The following is a 20852-nucleotide window of genomic DNA, read 5'->3' as shown; positions in this document are numbered from 1 at the left end:
TTCAAACCACAGGTTTTCAATGGAGTTCAAGTCCGAAGGCTGAGATGGCCATTGAAAATGTTGATTTTGTTCCCAAATAACAATTTCTTTGTGGATGTTGATGTGTCTTGCTGGAAGATCCACTGATGGCCAAGTTTCCACCTCCTAGCAGAGAGGTAAACAGGTTTTGGACTAAAATATCCTGGTAGAGGGTAAAGTTTATTTATTTATTTCATACAGTAATTTTAGCTAACCTTTATCAAGGGTATCAACAACTAGGTGCTTATTTTGATATCTTGTTATTTGACTGAATCAGAAATACAGATGTGGAGTAGAGGTTAAGTTTGTTTTAAATTCTCATAAAAAATCTGAACTAATCAAACAACACTTGTTGCTCTTTGTACGTGTTGATAAAATATTCATATTTAATGGAGAGAAAATAACGTTTCCCGAAACTGCTTTATAATATTATAATTCAATGAAGAAGAAAGAAAGTTTTCCCTCCTCAACTGCGTTAACTCCCTCCAGGCAGCAGATGGTAATATGTGTCTTTCAGGCGATGTTTGTAGTGTGACGTATTATCTAGTGGACGGAACGCTTCTTCAACAACTGCAGCCACCTTGGTAGCTCGCTAGCCAACAAATTCGGAACATTCAAGTTCTTTAGACAATTTCGTGGTTTATTTGCCACTATGATTTAAACATACTTATGTGGAAACAACTAGCTACCCCATTAAATGAAATATTTACGTTGTAAGTAGCTAGCTGGCTGGATAAATTAGCACTAGTCTAGTTGCTAATGCTAACTAGCTAACATCCCCGACCATGAGCTTACTAAGCTACTCTCCTCCTGCTAAAGAAGATGAGGCCTGCTGGACAGAGAAAGAAACTCTCGTGGAAGAGGAGGATGTTACAAAACAAAAACAAGTAGAGGATGAGACTGTTACAGTGAAAGAAGAAGAAGAGAAAGACGTTTCAGTGAAAGAAGAGGAAGATGCGTTCAGAGTGAAAGAGGAGGAAGAGGATGTTACAGTAAAAGAAGAGAAAGAGGAGGATGCAGTTTATGGAGTGAAAGAGGAGGATAGGGAGATGACCTTCACATCCATAAAGGAGGAGGAGGAAACTGGATATCTGGGCCCGGTTTCCCAAAGGCATCTTAAGGCCAGTGGTTCTAACGATGAATTTAACCATAAGGTGGTTTTTGGAAACCGGGGCCTGGTTAATACTAGTAAGTACAGTCTTAAATACAGAGGCACAAACTCTGCAGTTGTTGAACAGATGTGTGGTGTTAAAGCGGAAATCTGCAATTGTTACATCCATATTTGGACTTTTAAATTATTTATTTCTAGCCATTGATTCTTGAAGAATATAACACATGCCTCATGAGCTTAGTTCACCTGTTGTACCCCATCAGAACCCCAAATAAGCTTTTTTTTACTCCAATGTTTAGAAACAATGTAAATCAACACTGTATAGCCTCAATAATATTGATATAGGTCTATGTTGTTAGGTTATGGGGTCCTACCCATAACTTCACCTAACACCATAGACCTACTGTAGGACCCATAACTTCACCTAACAACAGCATAGACCTAGTGTAGGACCCCATAACTTCACCTAACAACATAGACCTACTGTAGAACCCCTAACTTCATCTAACAACAACATAGGTGAAGTTATGGGTCCTACATTAGGTCTATGTTATTGTTAGGTGGACTTATGGGTCCTACAGTAGGTCTATGTTGTTGTTAGGTGAAGTTATGGGTTCTACATTAGGTCTAACAACAACATAGACCTACTGTAGGACCCAAAACTCCACCTAACAATAACATAGACCTACTGTAGAACCCATAACTTCACCTAACAACAACATAGACCTACTGTAGGACCCAATAACTTCACCTAACAACATATACCTAGGTCTATGTTGTTGTTGTTAGGTGAAGTGGGGGGTTCTACAGTAGGTCTATGTTGTTATTTGAACTTATGGGGTCCTACAGTATGTTTATGTTATTGTTAGGTAAAGTCATGGGTCCTACAGTAGGTCTATGTTATTGTTAGGTAAAGTTATGGGTCCTACAGTAGGTCCATGTTGTTTTTTGGTGAAGTTTTGGGTTCTACAGTAGGTCTATGTTAGGTGAAGTTATGGGGTCCTTCAATAGGTTTATGTTGATAGGTGAAGTTGTGGGTCCTACAGTAGGTCTTTGTTAATGTGAGGTGAAGTCATGGGTCCTACAGTAGGTCTGTGTTGTTGTTAGTTGAAGTTATGGGTCCTACAGTAGGTCTGTGTTGTTGTTAGGTGAAGTTATGGGTCCTACAGTAGGTCTATGTTGTTGTTAGGTGAAGTTATGGGGTCCTACAGTAGGTCTATGTTGTTGTTAGTTGAAGCTATGAGTCCTACAGTCGATCTATGTTATTGTTAGGTAAAGTTATGGGTCCAAATTAGGTATATGTTGTTAGGTGAAGTTATTGGTTCTACAGTAGGTCTATGTTGTTAGGTGAAGTTATGGGGTTCTACAGTAGGTCTATGTTGTTGTTAGGTAAAGTTATGGGTCCCACAGTAGGTCTATGTTGTTGTTAGGTGAAGTTCTGGGTCCTATATTAGCTCTATGTTATGTGAGCGGACAAAGTAATTGGGTGTCACTCTAAAGCGGGAAGGTGGAATAAACGAGTCAGAGGGTAGGTTATCTTGATTGAACACAGTTCTCTATTGAGGGCATTTGGTCAACACAAACACTCCAACATAATCAATGAAAATCTTCCAAGGAAAAACATACATCTTCTTCTCCAGATGAAACAGGAACACAATAGTTTTATCTTTAAACTACAACAAAAGTCACGGGATTGTCACCGTCTTAGTGGTTCTTCCTGGATAGCTCCTCTGTCTCGGTGGCCATCTTCCAAAGATAGTTTTCCCCTCTTCTCTCTGCTGGTTCCATTCTCTCTCTTATAGGGGAAGGAGGATATGTCATTAGTACCGTCAGCTGTGCTTAATTGCCTCTGGTTACCTTGTCTCCCATGCCTTGTTGGGCTACTATCCGTGAGCCCAGCCTGCCCTTGGTGGTCCTTCCACAGTTATTGTTAGGTGAAGTTATGGCTCCTACAGAAGGTCTATGTTGTTGTTAGTTAAAGCTATGAGTCCTACAGTAGATCTATGTTATTGTCAGGTAAAGTTATGGGTCCTACAGTAGGTCTATGTTGTTCTTAGTTGAAGTAATGGGCCCTACAGTAGGTCTATGTTATTGTTAGGTAAAGTTATGGTTTCTACAGTAGGTTTTTGTTGTTTTGTGAAATTATGGCTCCAACAGTAGGTCTATGTTATTGTTAGGTGAAGTTATGGGTCCTACAATAGGTTTATGTTGTTAGGTGAAGTATGGTGTCCTACAGTCGGTTTATGTTGTTAGGTGAAGATGTGGGTCCTACAGTAGGTCTTTGTTATTGTGAGGTGAAGTCATGGGTTATACAGTAGGTCTGTGTTGTTGTTAGGTGAAGTTATGGGGTCCTACAGTAGGTCTATGTTAGGTGAAGTTATGGGTCCTATATTAGCTCTATGTTATTGTTAGGTGAAATTATGACTCCTGCAGTAGGTCTATGTTGTTGTTAGGTGACGTTATGGGTCCTACAGTTGTGCTATGCTGTCATTAGGTGAAGTTATGGCTCCTACAGTAGGTCTATGTTGTTAGTTGAAGCTATGAGTCCTACAGTCGATCTATGTTATTGTTAGGTGAAGTTATGGGCCCTACAGTAGGTCTATGTTGTTGTTAGGTGGAGTTATGGGTCCTACATTAGGTCTAACAACAACATAGACCTACTGTAGGACCCATAACTCCACCTAACAATAACATAGACCTACTGTAGAACCCATAACTTAACCTAACAACAACATAGACCTACTGTAGGACCCCATAACTTCACCTAACAACATATACCTAGGTCTATGTTGTTGTTGTTAGGTGAAGTGGGGGGTTATACAGCAGGTCTATGTTGTTAGGTGAAGTTATGGGTCCTACAGTAGGTCTATGTTGTTGTTCGGTGAAGTTATGTGTCCTACAGTAGGTCTATGTTGTTGTTAGGTGACGTTATGGGTCCTACAGTATGTCTATGTTGTTCTTAGTTGAAATTATGAGTCCTACAGTAGGTCTATGTTGTTAGGTGAAGTTATGGGTCCTACAGTAGGTCTATGTTGTTAGGTGAAGTTATGGGTCCTACAGTAGGTCTATGTTGTGAGGTGAAGTTGTGGGTTCTACAGTAGGTCTATGTTATTGTTAGTTTAAGTTATGGGTCCTACAGTATGTATGTTGTTGTAAGGTGAAGTTATGGGTCCTAAAGTAGGTCTATGTTGTTGTTGTTAGGTGAAGTGGGGGGTTCTACAGCAGGTCTATGTTGTTAGGGGAAGTTATGGGTTCTACAGTAGGTCTATGTTATTGTTAGGTGGAGTTATGGGTCCTACAGTAGGTATATGTTGTTGTTAGGTGAAGTTATGGGTTCTACAGTAGGTCTATGTTGTTAGGTGAAGTTATGGGGTTCTACAGTAGGTCTATGTTGTTGTTAGGTAAAGTTATGGGTCCCACAGTAGGTCTATGTTGTTGTTAGGTGAAGTTATGGGTTCTACAGTAGGTCTATGTTGTTAGGTGAAGTTATGGGGTTCTACAGTAGGTCTATGTTGTTGTTAGGTAAAGTTATGGGTCCCACAGTAGGTCTATGTTGTTGTTAGGTGAAGTTCTGGTTCCTATATTAGCTCTATGTTATGTGAGCGGACCAAGTAATTGGGCGTCACTCTAAAGCGGGAAGGTGGAGTAAACGAGTCAGGGGTAGGTTTTCTTGATTGAACACAGATCTCTATTGAGGGCATTTGGTCAACACAAACACTCCAACATAATCAATGAAAATCTTCCAAGGAAAAACATACATCTTCTCCAGATGAAACAGGAACACACTAGGATTATCTTTAAACTACAACAAAAGTCACGGGATTGTCACCGTCTTAGTGGTTCTTCCTGGATAGCTCCTCTGTCTCGGTGGCCATCTTCCAAAGATAGTTTTCCCCTCTTCTCTCTGCTGGTTCCATTCTCTCTCTTATAGGGGAAGGAGAATATGTCATTAGTATCGTCAGCTGTGCTTAATTGCCTCTGGTTACCTTGTCTCCCATGCCTTGTTGGGCTACTATCCTTGAGCCCAGCCTGCCCTTGGTGGTCCTTCCACAGTTATTGTTAGGTGACGTTATGGGTCCTACAGTTGTTCTTTGTTGTTGTTAGGTGAAGTTATGGCTCCTACAGTAGGTCTATGTTGTTGTTAGGTAAAGTTATGGGGCCCTACAGTCGGTCTATTTGTTGTTCGGTGAAGTTATGGGTCCTACAGTAGGTCTGTTGTTAGGTGATGTTATGGGTTCTACAGTAGGTCTATGTTGTTAGTTAAAGCTATGAGTCCTACAGTAGGTATATGTGTTTGTTAGGGGAAGTTATGGGTCCTACAGTAAGTATATGTTTTTGTTCGGTGATGTTATGGCTCTTACAGTAGGTCTGTGTTATTGTTAGGTGAAGTTATGGGTTCTACAGTAGGTTTTTGTTGTTAGGTGAAGTTATGGCTCCTACAGTAGGTCTATGTTATTGTTAGGTGAAGTTATGGGGTCCTACAGTAGGTTTATGTTGTTAGATGAAGTCATGGGTCCTACAGTAGGTTTTTTGTTGTTAGGTGAAGTTATGGCTCCTACAGTAGATCTATGTTATTGTTGGGTGAAGTATTGGTTCTACAGTAGGTCTATGTTATTGTTAGGTGAAGTTATGGGGTCCTACAGTAGGTCTATGTTAGGTGAAGTTATGGGTCCTACAGTTGTGCTATGTTGTTGTTTGGTGAAGTTATGGCTCCTACAGTAGGTCTATGTTGTTAGTTGAAGCTATGAGTCCTACAGTCGATCTATGTTATTGTTAGGTGAAGTTATGGGGTCCTACAGTAGGTCTTTGTTATCGTGAGGTGAAGTCATGGGTCCTACAGTAGGTCTATGTTGTTGTTAGATGAAGTTATGGGTCCTACAGTAGGTCTATGTTATTGTTAGGTGAAGTTATGGGCCCTACAGTAGGTCTATGTTATTGTTAGGTGAAATTATGGGCTCTACAGTAGGTATTTGTTGTTAGGTGAAGTCATGGGTCCTACAGTACGTCTGTTGTGAGGTGAAGTTGTGGGTACTACAGTAGGTCAATGTTATTGTTAGTTTAAGTTATGGGTCTTACAGTATGTCTGTTGTTGTTAGGTGAAGTTATGGCTCCTACAGTAGGTCTATGTTGTTAATTAAAGCTATGAGTCCTACAGTAGATCTATGTTATTGTTAGGTGAATTTATGGGTCCTACAGTCGATCTATGTTATTGTTAGGTAAAGTTATCGGGCCCTACAGTAGGTCTATTTGTTGTTCGGTTAAGTTATGGGTCCTACAGTAGGTCTATGTTGTTAGTTAAAGCTATGAGTCCTACAGTAGGTATATGTGTTTGTTAGGGGAAGTTATGGGTCCTACAGTAAGTATATGTTTTTGTTCGGTGATGTTATGGCTCTTACAGTAGGTCTGTGTTATTGTTAGGTGAAGTTATGGGGTCATACAGTAGGTTTTTGTTGTTATTTGAACTTAGGGGTCCTACAGTAGGTTTTTGTTGTTATTTGAACTTATGGTTTCTACAGTAGGTTTTTGTTGTTAGGTGAAGTTATGGCTCCTACAGTAGGTCTATGTTATTGTTAGGTGAAGTTATGGCTCCTACAGTAGGTCTATGTTATTGTTAGGTGAAGTTATGGGTCCTACAGTAGGTCCATGTTGTTGTTAGGTGAAGTTATGGGGTCCTACAGTAGGTTTATGTTAGGTGAAGTTATGGGGTCCTTCAATAGGTTTATGTTGTTAGGTGAAGTTGTGGGTCCTACAGTAGGTCTTTGTTAATGTGAGGTGAAGTCATGGGTCCTACAGTAGGTCTATGTTGTTGTTAGGTTAAGTTATGGGTCCAATTTGGCTAACACTTAGTGGACAAACACTCATTGTCAGGCTGATGGCAAAGCTAGCCAAATAGCATTTTATGTGTTTTTTTAAGTATAAAAACCTGTCAAGGACTGGGAACCCCGTTCCCCTAGCGAACCCCCCTCGCAACAGCCAGTGAAAGTGCAGGGCACCAAATTCAAAACAACAAAATCTCATCATTACAATTCCTCAAGCATACTAGTATTTTACACCATTTTAAAGATAAAATTCTCATTAATCCAGCCACAGTGTCTGATTTCAAAAATGATTTACAGCGAAAGCACCACAAATGATTGTTAGGTCTCCACCAAGCCACAGAAAAACACAGCCATTTTTCCAGCCAAAGAGAGGAATCACAAAAAGCAGAAATAGAGATAAAATGAATCACTAACCTTTGATGATCTTCATCAGATGACACTCATAGGACTTCATGTTACACAATACATGTATGTTTTGTTTGATAAAGTTAATATTTATATAAATAAATCTGAGTTTACAGTCTGTACAAATGAAGTGGAACGTAGCTACCTTTCACGTGAGTGCTCCAGACCGAGGCTGTGGCACTCTGCTAGACCCCTCACTCAAAGAGCCCTTATGAGCCCCTCCTTTACCGTAGAATCCTCAAAACGGTTTCTAAATCCTGTTGACATCTAGTGGAAGCCTTGGGAAGTGAAACATAACTAATATCCCACGGTATCTTCAATAGGGGCTGAGTTGAAAAACTTCAAACCTCAGATTTCCCACTTCCTGGTTGGATTTTTTCTCAGGTTTTTGCCTGCCATATGAGTTCTGTTATACTCACAGACATCATTCAAACAGTTTTAGAAACTTCAGAGAGTTTTCTATCAAAATGTACTAATTATATGCATATTCTAGCTTTTACGGCTGAGTAGCAGGCAGCTTAATTTGGGCATGTTTTTCATCCAAGCTACCCAATACTGCCCCCTAGCCCAGTTGATTTGCAACAATAACATAAACATTATATTCAGCAGGACATTCAAATGAGCCTCACAATTATAATCCAACAGTAATGTGAAATGCACTCATAAGCAACCTGCAAATGGAGGCTATTTTTTGCTGTCAGCCTATGAGAACTCACCTGAGTTTTCCCCCACGGTGGTGAATTAGTGAATAGGCACAGATCTTAATGTGAGTTTCCTTGAGTAGCACTCCTGAGACATTGTGAAAACTAAAATCTTCGCTCACCAATTTTGCTCATTAACAGGGAGGCGTTTCTGCAATCAAATTGTGTGCGCATCGCCCTCGTGCCGCAATTTTATCAAACAGAAAGGGGCCAATATTGGAGACCAAAAGTCATCTGGCGCACTGCTTAGGATGTCAACAACTTTACTAACTTAATTCTAGTTACCACTAATGTGAAAACAAGACAAAATGACTTGTTGCTAACTTGACTGTCTTAATTGTCAAATAATTTAACAGACGTCAATTGTTGTACAACTTCATGGGTATACTCTGGGCATCACCTTTTACCTCAAATAAACAGTGGATTTTTTGTTGTTGTGGGCTTCTAACCATCTGTTTGACTTTGTTGTTCACACAGGAGAGAGACTTGATTATCTCGGGTCCTCTGGGGAGTCTACAGAAGAGAGACGTGGCTATTGTGGGTCCTCTGGGGAGTCTCAACAACCTCATGAAGCTGACAAGGCAGATCAGAGTCTCTCCAAATCAGAACACCTCAAGAAACAACAACAGAGACCCACCGGGAAGAAATGTCATTGCTGCTCTGACTGTGGGAAGAGATTCAACTCTTCAGGAGACCTTAAAATACATCAAAGAATTCACACTGGAGAGAAATCTTTTGGCTGTGATCAATGTGGGAAGAGATTCACTGATTCAAGCAGCCTGAAATCACACCAGAAAACACACACAGGAGATAAATCCTATAGCTGTTATCAATGTGGGAAAAGTTGTACGACATCTAGCCATCTAATTGTACACCAGAGAACACACACAGGAGAGAAACCATTTAGCTGTCATCAATGTGGGAAGAGTTTTGGTACATCTAGCCATCTAATTGTACACCACCGAACACACACAGGAGAGAAACCTTTTAGCTGTGATCAATGTGGGAAGAAATTTACTGTGTCAAACTCCTTGATGGTGCACCAGAGAATACACACAGGAAAGAAACCTTATAGCTGTAGTCAATGTGGGAAGAGTTTTACTCAACCAGAAAGCCTGATTGTGCACCAGAGAATACACACAGGAGAGAAACCTTATAGCTGTTATCAATGTGGGAAAAGTTGTACGACATCTAGCCATCTAATTGTACACCAGAGAACACACACAGGAGAGAAACCATTTAGCTGTCATCAATGTGGGAAGAGTTTTGGTACATCTAGCCATCTAATTGTACACCACCGAACACACACAGGAGAGAAACCTTTTAGCTGTAGTCAATGTGGGAAGAGTTTTAGTCAATCTAGTGATCTGACAGTGCACCAGAGAACACACACAGGAGAGAAACCTTATAGCTGTGGTCAATGTGGGAAGAGTTTTGTTCAATCTGGCCATCTGACAGTGCACCAGAGAACACACACAGGAGAGAAACCTTATAGCTGTGGTCAATGTGGGAAGAGTTTTAGTACATCTGGGTATCTGACTATACACCAGAGAACACACACAGGGGGGAAACTTTGTAGCTGTCATAAATGTGACAAGAAATTCTCAGATAAAAGACTTCTGATCAAACATCAGAAAATACATACATGAAGCAATTGTTTCATGAAATCAATGAAATATCCCACCTAGCAAAATGCAATTGAAAAGAAGACTATGGCCGAAGTCCAAAATACGTTTGGTTTTAGTTGAAAGTTAAAAATATGTATTTTCTGTGTTTTTTTTTTGAATGACTTGAAAACGACTTAATTTCAACGTACTTGCAGCCTATACACATGGACGCAGTATGATAAATTAGTCTGTAATCAATTTTATTAACAATCTGACATCACTCCAGTATTTCTTGACAACATTCAAATGCTAATTGTCTTTATTCCACTACTGAAGAAGCATGTCTCAAATCACCCCATATTTCAAACATTCAGCCTGACAAAAGATACCTATTTTATTATTCCATGCCTCACCATTAAGTGAATTATTGCCAATACATATAAACAAAGGGGTAGTACATTTGGTTTTGATATATTTACATTTCTTGTTAGTAAACAGTTAGTAATCATAATTATTTTTGCAACCAACTGACTATTTTGGGTACAATTATATTGACATTGTTGCACTGTTTTTAGAATATCAGGGATAATTCTCAGATGTGCCAACCCAAATGTACTAGAGCATGACATTGGGGACTGGGCCCCCGATCCTATAACATGCCTATCTAGTGAACCCTGAAAAGAGAAAGAAGATCCGCAGTGAGGGGGAAAGTTACTACGGATATTAAGGAGCTAGTTCTAGAAGCTAGTGAGTTTTAGGATTCTATAGAAAGAAAAAGGAGAAAATATATTATTTTATTATGTTATTTAGAAGTGTTTTTTCTTGTTTTTAATTGTTGACAGCCAGTAGATGCCATGTTTATATTGGTGAAGCATTGTAGTTGATTATAATGTGAAATGGAAGTGGTTTTTTGTATGTGGTGAGCAAACTTGTCCAACAAAAATATAGGATTTATTTGTTGTCTTAAGGGGTAAGGTGTTCCAGGCTTTGGTTTTTCCATTTACGTTTTGAGGTTGGACTTTAGCACGAATAGCTCGTTAGCACGTGGGACGCACTGATTGGTGTCACCTCTTTAGTCAGTATGTGTTACACCTGTGCTGGCTTGTCCATCTTGTTAGTGGGAAGGTGTTTCACCTGAGTTGGTCCAGGTTCTATTTAAGAGTGTCTGGCCCAGTGCTCCAGTTGTCTTGATAGATGTGGAGAGGCAACACCTTTAGTTGCTCCACCTTTTTGGTTATTTGCTTCCTGTTTATAAGTTTGAGGTGGTGGGACGGGTGCGCCATCGTCCGTGAGGAGATGGCGCAAAGTACATCTGGACCGTCGGTTCCGGGGATTGGACTGGCCAACACGGTGCGCTTTTCTTGGCGGGGAAAAGAGATGGAGCCTTGGGGGAGAGAAACCTTCGGGAGGAACATCCTAATGGGGCACCTAAAATTGAAGGTTAAAGATGTTCTATGCCTTCAGGGGAACCCAATGGAGAAGGGGTTTGATGTAACCCTATATTTGGAAGAAAAACACAATGAGATTATGAAGACGGTGACGGAAGGGAAAGAAGAAGGTCCCCTGTGTCATTACACGGTGACCAGCCTGGCAAGAAACAACTTCAGGGTGGTCACCGTAACCATGTACAATCCGCACGTGAAGGACGAAGAAGTGAGGGCCTTTCTGGGGAGGTACATGGACAATGTCTCCTCAGCGAGGTACCTCAGGGACTCCCTGGGTTTCTGGAATGGGAAGAGAGGCTTCCATGCGTTACTCAGGGAGTCCCCGAAGAGTGTGGATGGCTACCTCCATCCTCCGGCAATGTTCTCCCTGGGGGCTGACAGGGGAACCCTATACTATGCACGTCAGCCCCCGTTCTGCAGGCGTTGTATGGCCTACGGCCATACCCTGGCCTCGTGCAGTAACAAGAAATGTTGTTATTGTGGGCCGGAAGAGCACGAGGCCAGGGAGTGTGACGAGCCCAAGGCTTGCCACGGGTGTGGCTCCAGAGAACACCTGTGGCGTGATTGCCCGGATCGTCACAGGTCATACGCGTCTGCAGCTGGGGGGGGAGCGGGGGATGGGGGAAGGAAAGAAAGGACCCATGCGGATTGTACGGATGGCACAGGGGAAAAGAAGGCAAGAGAAGAGGATGGAAAGAAGGAAGAAATGAGAAGAAAGAGGCGGGAAGAAGGAAAGAGTGGAAAAGAAGAGAAGGAAAAGAAGGCAGAAGAACGTAAAGGAGCGGTGAAGGAGACAGTGGTGCGAGAAGGAGTGGAAGAGGGAACGGGGACAGTGACAGGGACAGTGACAGAGAAGGAGGGAGGAGTGGAGGTGGGAGGGGAGGGGGTGGGAGGGGGGAGATGGGGGAAGGAGTGGGGGACAGCCTGCCAGGCTTCCTCAAGGTCGAAATGAGGGATTTGGTGGAGGAGTTAGCGGGGATGGGACGTTGTGTCTCCCCGCTACCTCCTTCACCAAAGAAGAAAGGGATGAAGAGGGGGAGCTTGGCAGGAAGTGAGGGGGAGGGGGGCTAAGAGAGTGGCTAAGAGAGTGGGGGGGGAGGGTAATTTGTCCTCCCGGTTTGCCTCAGCCCCTTGCATTTTAGTGGATGACTCCAGTGAGGGGTCGGTGGGCTGTTTGCTAGAGGGATTCCAACTCCTGTTTGAGGAGATGGGGTCCCCTACATGCAGCCCCGAGGCAAACAGGGAGGGGGGGGATGGTGGGTGGGGAGGGAGGACCCAACACACTGCCTGGGTCATGGGTTGGGATGGAGGACGGGGGGCGTCAGGAGAGGAGAGGACGTCCCCGCCGGTGGAGATGGACCAGGGGAGCATCGGGTGAGTCTCCTGTTTTTTTTTTTTTTTTTTTTTTTTTATTTGTTGTTAATAATTAAATGAATAGTTCTGTTTCTTTTTTAGTCTAAATGTTAGGGGTTAAGGAATAATGTTAAAAGGAGGGCGGTTTTTGTTATTTAGAGGGTGTGGGGTTTGATTTCTGTTTTTACAGGAGGTTCACCTGAGGGATGGTGGGGATGTGTGTAGATTTAAGAGGGAGTGGGATAAGGGGGAATCTTTTTGGGGCATAGGAGGGGTGCACTCAACAGGAGTAGGGATTTTGTGTGGGCATAGAGAGGTTAAAATAGAGAACACTTTTGTAATAATGCAGGGTAGAGTTTTGGGGATAGATGTTAAGTTTAGAGAAGCTAGATATAGGTTAATTGGGGTGTATGGGCCACAGGTGGCGGCAGACAGGAGGGAGATGGTGGACTGTCTGGCGCCCCTGTGTGTTACAAACAGGCACTTGGTGATAGGAGGAGACTTTAATATAGATTTAGGGGTAGGCGGTGATAGCAGTGCAGGTGCCATCTCTGGGCTAATGGCTTGCCATGGTCTGGTTGATGGTGGCCTGCACACTACTCCGGCAATGGTCGGTCCTACATGGCGCAACTCCAGGGGGGGTTGCGCGGAGGCTCGACTACATTTTTGTATCCAGGTCTTTGGGTCAGTTGTCTGGGCGGCTGTTGCCTGTTTTCTTCACGGATCACGACGGGGTGTTCCTGCAGGTGGGGTCGCCAGTCTGCCTCTTCGGTAGGGGGTACTGGAAGTTAGATCGGGATATACTGGAGGAGCAGGCTTTCGTTGACGCATTCTTTTGTTTCTTTCGGAGGCTTGACGGCCTCCGGTCCATGTGCGAGGGGGTGTTAGAGTGGTGGGATTTAGTTAAGGTGAGGATTAGGGTTTTTATCATAGGATATTGTAGAAGGAAAAAAAGGGAGGAAAGGAGGGAGGTGGATCGTATCCAAAGGTTAATTGTACTCGAGTACGAGGCAGGCAACCTCGGCGGGTCGATTGACTGGGAGAGATTCGCAGCCCTAAAGGCGCAGCTCAGGGAGCTGCAGGAGCAGAAGGCTCGAGCTTTCCTGGAGCGTGCGCATAGTGGCTTTCTAGAACATAATGAGACTTGTTCCGCTATGTTCTTTAAGTCGGTTAGGGCCAGGCAGAGTAGGAAGGTAATGCATGGAGTTAGGGAAGAAAATGGTAGTATAGTAAGTAAACCAGAGGAAATGGTCAGGGTGACAACTGATCATTTCCAAGGTTTATTTAAGGAAAGGGAAATAGATGTAGAGCAGGGAAACGTGTTTTAGAACACTTGTCCCGGCGGTTGCCAGAGGACATTAGAGACGTGATGGAGGCCCAGATCTCACTAGAAGAGGTTGAGAGCGCTCTTAGGAGGATGGGAAAAGGGAAGGTGCCTGGGATGGATGGGCTGCCGGCTGAGTTTTACCTCAAGTTTTGGGGTATACTTGGACCAGTGGTTCTCGAAGTCTTGAAGGCCATCCTTGAGACGGGGTCCCGGGGGATCAATGGCTGTTGGTGTGCTGTCACTTCTTTATAAGAAGGGGGAAGCAACTGACCTTGGCAACTGGCGGCCATTGACCATGCTGTGCGTAGATTACAAGATTCTTGCAAAGGTTTTAGCAGACCGGTTGCGCACAGCCCTTCCCTACGTCGTCCACGAGGATCAGACGTGCGGGGTAGAGGGCCGCTCTATAAGATGGAACCTACAGTTGATCAGGGATTCCATCGCTTGGGTTGAAGATAGAGGGCTGCCTTTAATGGTAGCAGCGCTAGATCAGGCGAAAGCTTTTGATCGCGTGAATAGATCTTTTCTATTCAGGGTGTTAGGTAGATTAGGATTTGGGGAGAAGTTTATAGGATGGATCCGTACTTTATATGTCGGATCGGGGTGTCGAGTTAGTGTAAATAGTCACTTAGGTGACGTTTTTGACCTCTCGTCTGGGGTCAGGCAGGGATGCCCACTCTCGGCTCTCCTCTTCGTTCTGTACATGGAGCCTCTGGGGGCTGCCATTAGGGCAGACACAGGGGTGGAAGGCTTGTTGATCCCTGGAAGCGGTGGGCTGCGTGTTAAGATGACGCAGTACGCCGACGACACTTCCTTGCTGTTGTGCAAGGACTCGTGCCTGACAAGGTCCCTTGCCATCTTTGGGGATTTCACCCGAGCGTCGGGAGCAGTTCTGAACCATGCAAAGTCTTCCGTCAAGTTTTTCGGAAGATGGCGCGGTAGAACGGATGTGCCTGGGGGGTTATCTCTCTGTGAAGGGGCCCTGAGGATTCTCGGGGTTCATTTTGAGACCTCCGGCTCAGCGACGCTAAACTGGAACATGCGTATCGCAGTGGTACAGAGGAAGCTAGCAATGTGGAAGGCTTGGTATTTGTCTTTTTATGGGCAAAGTCCTGGTCCTAAAGGTGGATGTGTTGCCGTCTCTTTTGTATTTGGCATACATCTACCCATTGCCGGCTTGTCTGAGGAGGCCTCTAGTGAGGCTTGTGTTTCAGTTTATGTGGAGTGGCAGGTGCGAGTGGGTCGCCAGGGCACGCATGATCTGTCCCATCGGGGAGGGAGGTAGGGGGGTACCACATTTCCCCCTCAAGCTGGACGCCATTTTTGTTTCTTTCTTGTTGACGGAGCTTGCTCGTCCGGTTATACACCCGTCCGGTTACCTCCTGCGGGTGTTCTTCTCGTATAAGGCGAGAAGCGTAATGGTGTGGTCTAACGCGGGTCCTCGGGCGGAACAGCTGCCGTGGCACTTTGGCCATGCGGCCAAGTGGCTGCGTGCGCACCCCGAGGTTGAAGTTGCCCGAGTAGGTTTAGACCACAGGCACCTGTACGAGGAGGTCAGGCAGGCAGGGAGTCCTGCGCCTGTAGCGGGCATCTCGTCAGTGGTCTGGGAGGGAGTGCAGGCGCGGGGCCTGGACAACGGGCTCAAGGACCTGAATTGGTTGGGCCTCCATAAGTGCTTGCCGGTACGTGCCATCTTGTACCGGTATAGTTTGGTGCAATCCCCCACCTGTCCAAGATCCTCTTGTGGCAGGGGGGAGACTGTGCGCCATGCCTTCTGGGACTGTGCCTTTGCCGGACTAGTCTGGGCTAGGGCACGTGTGATGCTAGGTGTGGTTAGGAGTGATTTTGTTTTGACATGGGCTAGGCTAGAGAGAGACGTAGGGAGAGCAAAGGGAACGGATAGGGACAGGTTTCTGCTCTGGCTTCTCATGAGTCTCTTTAAAAAGGGACTGTGGGAAGCCAGGCAGAATTTAGTCAAGACAGGGAGAGATTGGGGGGTGGAAGGGATAGTGAGAAGGGTGGAAGGTGATTTGAGGGGGAACATGAAGAGGGAGGAGAGGAAGTGGGGGAAGCATGCGGCACGGGAGAGGTGGAAAGGGGGTTTAGGGCTGGGAGTTTTAGAGTGAGTTTGGTAAGGGGATAGATTAGGGAAGGGGAGATAGGGAAAGGGTTAGATATTGGTTAGGTATGACGGGGAGGGACGATGCTCCCCTGAGGTTTGTTTTTGTTTGATGTTTTTGTAAATAGAATTAATTAAGAATGAATGAGAATTATGATTTTGTAATAGTATGAATGGTATTGATTGTAATAAATTATTTTAACCACCACCTTTTTGGTTTGTCTTTAAGTTTGGTGTGGGTTTTTCTTTTGTTTTCCTCTTCTTGGGCAATTTAGTGGGTCTCATGGTGGGTGTCTTTTAGGTCCCAGTTGTTGTTACTAGTCAAATTTCAGTGGACACCCAGTGTCTTTCTCCTAAAAAACAAGCTAATATTTTGGGTTGGATATTGCCTCCAATTAATATTTTAATTGATAAATTTAATCAATATTTTAATCTTTCAGTAGTTAGTCTTGTTTTTTTTAAGATTATGTTTGTGCACTAAATAGTTCTGTTATTTCATTTGTTTTGATTATTTTTTTCCTGTGAAGCCGTTGTGTTGCATCCATGTCTGAATTGTGTTGTATAAATAAAGCTTGATTTGATTCTAACATATTTCAAAACAAATGAATCCAATGACTGACCAATCAACAGTCTCTTGCAAAACCAACTTATCTTAGTATGAAAAACTGTATAAATGGAGATATATTAATATCTTACACGATGTCAAAATAGTACATGGTATGTACGTTTAGTATAAAAAGCAATAGTATCTCATTATGCTAATCTGTTTGTGGGTTTGTTTTTTAGAATAACAGACAGGAATTCGCTGTTACGCGGAGATAGCGTCCACCCTACACCCCTAAAAAAGAGCCTCCCCATCAGCCAATACAGTCGCAACCGTAGAATTTGTAGTACACATAGTGACTATGACAAACAAGCCGATTGTCTGGATGAGCGTTTCCGACAGCGTGGTTACCTAGAGGAATTGCTGCATGACACAAGGAATCGTTATAAAAGTGGTGGAAAAAGTACCCAATTGTCATGCTTGAGTAAAAGTATAGATACCTGAATAGAATGTTACTCAAGTAAAAGTGAAAGTCACCCAGTAATATACTGCTTGAGTAAAAGTATTTGGTTTTAAAAATACTTAAGTATCAAAAGTAAATGTAATTTCTAAAATATACTTCAAATCATTTCACATTCCTTATATTAAGCAAACCAGGCGGCACCATTTTCTTGTTTTTACTATTTACGGATAGCCAGGCGCACACTCCCAACACTCAGACATATTTTACAAACGATGCATTTATGTTCAGTGAGTCAGCCAGATCAGAGGCAGTAGGGATGACCAGGGATGTTCTCTTGATAATGCGTGTGTTGGACCATTTTCCTGTCCTGCTAAGCATGCAAAATGTAAGGAGTACTTTTGGTTGACAGGGAAAATATATAGAGTAAAAAGTACAATATTTTCTCTAGGAATGTATTGAAGTAAAAGTTGTCAAAAATATAAATAGTTAAGTACAGATACCCTCCAAAAACGACTTAAGTGGTACTTTAAAGTATTTTTACTTAAGTACTTTACACCACTGTAAAAATATGACCCAGGATGACAGCCTCACGCCCAAACCTCCCTGTCCTCCAGACCAACACGTTCAATGCTTCCTTCAGTACTCCCCAAACCTCCCCTCCCTCCAGACCAACATGTTCAATGCTTCCTTCAGTACTCCCCAAACCTCCCCTCCCTCCAGACGAACACGTTCAATGCTTCCTTCAGTACTCCCCAAACCTCCCCTCCCTCCAGACAACACGTTCAATGCTTCATTCAGTACTCCCCAAACCTCCCCTCCCTCCAGACCAACACGTTCAATGCTTCATTCAGTACTCCCCAAACCTCCCCTCCCCTCCAGACCAACATGTTCAATGCTTCCTTCAGTACTCCCCAAACCTCCCCACCCTCCAGACGAACACGTTCAATGCTTCATTCAGTACTCCCCAAACCTCCCCTCCCTCCAGACCAACATGTTCAATGCTTCCTTCAGTACTCCCCAAACCTCCCCTCCCTCCAGACGAACACGTTCAATGCTTCCTTCAGTACTCCCCAAACCTCCCCTCCCTCCAGACCAACATATTCAATGCTTCCTTCAGTACTCCCCAAACCTCCCCTCCCTCCAGACCAACACATTCAATGCTTCCTTCAGTACTCCCCAAACCTCCCCTCCCTCCAGACGAACACGTTCAATGCTTCCTTCAGTACTCCCCAAACCTCCCCTCCCTCCAGACCAACACGTTCAATGCTTCCTTCAATACTCCCCACTTGGTAAACAGTTTGACCACATCATTAAAAACACTGGTACATCTTGATCACTGATCCACAACTGGAGAAGACGTTTAAAGAACCCCAGAGGGTTGTCTTCAGACACGCCCCCAACATCAGTCAAATGGTGGTGAGGTCTGATCTTCCACCAGTCCCATGTAGTACCTTCCTAGACAATGTGCTGGACGGTAATTATAGATGTGGCCGATGCTCCCAGTGTAAATTTACTAACAAATGTACAGAGTTAGGTTGGCTAGGGGTAAGCGGATAGCTGATTTGGCTGACTTGCTTAAACATATGTGGTGTCTAATGACAATTGAGATGTACAAACTATGGCATAGGGGGACAACGAGGATAAGAGGCAATCAGTCATTTAGATGAAGACATTAATGAGCGAGCTAAGACGGACGTAGTCAATATTTAGAAATGTACAGTGACAGAATTCAGAACATGGGCCGTTCTTACAGTGTCCTCCCTGTATACCAAGTCAGAACCGTAGGATAAATAAAGGCAATGAAAGCTCTTACAATATTCAATGATTACATATATCTAAAACAGGTTTTTGGTTACCTGTACACCACCAAGTCAGAACAGTAGGCGAAATTAAGAGGGGAAAATAGACCACAGTATTAGGGTGAGAAACATGGTCTACTAACATCTTACGACACCACGTACGGAGTGGCAGGTAGCCTAGTGGTTAGAGCGTTGGACTCGTAACCAAAAGGTTGCAAGGTCGAATCCCTGAGCTGACAAGGTAAAATCTGTCGTTCTGCCTCTGAACAAGGCAATTCCTAGGCCGTCATTGAAAATAAGAATTTGTTTTTATCTGATTTGCCAAAATAAAGTACGCTTATTATTAGTATTACTTTCTTAGATACAGTATACATATCTCCCTAGCATATTACATCATTTATGCAGCAGCATACAAGATATTTTTGGACTCACTTTTTTTCTGTGCTCACTTGAACAGGAAGTTGTCCTTCCTGGACAAATTCTGTCATCAAAGTCTGTCGTTCTCTGGTTTTATGGTGATTTCAAGACAACTGGAAACTCAGAAAAAACAAGGTTGAATCCTGATGATGTCAGTGATCTTCAGGTCGTAGCTCTAGAAAGAGGCCCGAGTTCCGGTTTTACTATTCCCAGTTGGATGACTGTTCAAAATGTATTTTTCCCAGTTGGAGCTTGTTTTTTCCAGAGTTTCCAGTTGCCTTGAACTCACTGGAGTCCAGTTTTGCAAATCATGCTCCATTGACAGAATGGACAATGTTGAATGTTTATCATTATCAACTTGGAAAAGAGACCCTTGATCCCAGATTTGGGACAACACAGCCACTCCACTGAATAGCAATGGCCGATGAGCACCGATACGTTTTATGCATCATTTCTCTTCATTATTTCTCTTCATATGACAAGTAGATTGTGGACTTCATTCATAATGAGAACTGCTAGCTAAGATTTTGAAAGTATGATGTTGACATGATCAGTCCAATCAAAGCTACTGTAGATATGTGATTTGACATAATTTTATTTGTGGTCAATTACCTTTTATTTGATTTATTTCACCTTTATTTAACCAGGTAGGCTAGTTGAGAACAAGTTCTCATTTGCAACTGCGGCCAGTTCAAGATAAAGCATAGCAGTTCGACATATACAACAACACAGTTACACATGGAATAAACAAAACATACAGTCAGTAATACAGTAGAAAAAAGGGGGGGGAAAGTCTATATACAGTGAGTGCAAATGAGGTAAGATAAGGGAGTTAAGGCAATAAATAGGCCATGGTGGCGAAATAATTACAATATAGCAATAACCATGACCTTGAGCCTTCTTGGATGGTCCCTTCAAATGTAACTCTATGGCAGCACCGAAGGTGCTTGGCGGTGACGTAGTGTCCTCATGAGTGACAGAAAACTGAGCCAATCATGGCGCAACTAGAGAGCATTACCAACACCTGGCTGCCCCACCACCACAGAAATCACTGAGCTAGGCTGAAACACCTGCATTTTGGAGCTCCCTTACTCAAGAAAGCAAAAAGAGTCCATCTTTGTATGCGGCTTTATTAACTCAAATATATACACTACCATTCAAATATACATACTTTTTAACATTGTTTGCAAACTGATATGTGACACGTATTAAAGCCAAAATAACATGCAACATCTTTATTTTTACTATTTTCTACATTGCAGAATAATAGTGAAGACATCAAAACTATGAAATAACACACATGGAAACATGTAGTAACCAGAAAAAGTGTAAAACATATATTTTCCAACAGTATTGAAAGACTTCCCACATATGCTGAGCACTTGTTGGCTGCTTTTCTGTCACTCTGCTTTCCAACTCATCCCAAACCATCTCAATTGGATTGAGGTCGGGTGATTGTGGAGGCCAGGTCATTGGATGCAGCACTCCATCACTCTCCTTTTGCTCAAATAGCCCTTACACAGCCTGGAGGTGTGTTGGGTCATTGTCCTGTTGAAAAACAAATGATAGTCCCACTATGCACAAACCAGATGGGATGGCGTATCGCTGCAGAATGATGTGGTAGCCATGCTGGTTAAGTATGCCTTGAATTCTAAATAAATTACAGAGTGTCACCAGCAAAGCACCCCCCACATCATCACACCTCCTACTCCATGCTTCATGGT

At 43.2% G+C, this 20852-nt stretch overlaps 1 protein-coding gene across 1 annotated transcript; it reads left to right on the top strand.

The window, feature by feature from the left end:
• Nucleotides 1-575: 575 nt before the first annotated feature.
• On the top strand, nt 576-10745 carry LOC112230776 (oocyte zinc finger protein XlCOF22-like). The gene is made up of 2 exons (XM_024397065.2): nt 576-1206; nt 8532-10745. The coding sequence occupies exons 1-2, from the start codon at nt 804-806 to the stop codon at nt 9701-9703; spliced, it is 1575 nt and encodes a 524-aa protein (XP_024252833.2). The 5' UTR covers nt 576-803; the 3' UTR covers nt 9704-10745.
• The last annotated feature ends 10107 nt before the right edge of the window (nt 10746-20852 follow it).

Source organism: Oncorhynchus tshawytscha, linkage group LG18, assembly GCF_018296145.1.
Source record: "Oncorhynchus tshawytscha isolate Ot180627B linkage group LG18, Otsh_v2.0, whole genome shotgun sequence".
Lineage (NCBI taxonomy): Eukaryota > Metazoa > Chordata > Actinopteri > Salmoniformes > Salmonidae > Oncorhynchus > Oncorhynchus tshawytscha.
This window is presented reverse-complemented; position numbering and strand designations above follow the sequence as displayed.

What these genes read in the sequence shown, in the direction of transcription:
- LOC112230776 (XM_024397065.2), top strand. Translation starts at nt 804, where the DNA reads ATGAGCTTACTAAGCTACTCTCCTCCTGCTAAAGAAGATGAGGCCTGC. An exon ending in CCGGGGCCTGGTTAATACTA is followed by an intron (nt 1,207 to 8,531) that starts GTAAGTACAGTC and finishes TTGTTCACACAG; the next exon opens with GAGAGAGACTTGATTATCTC.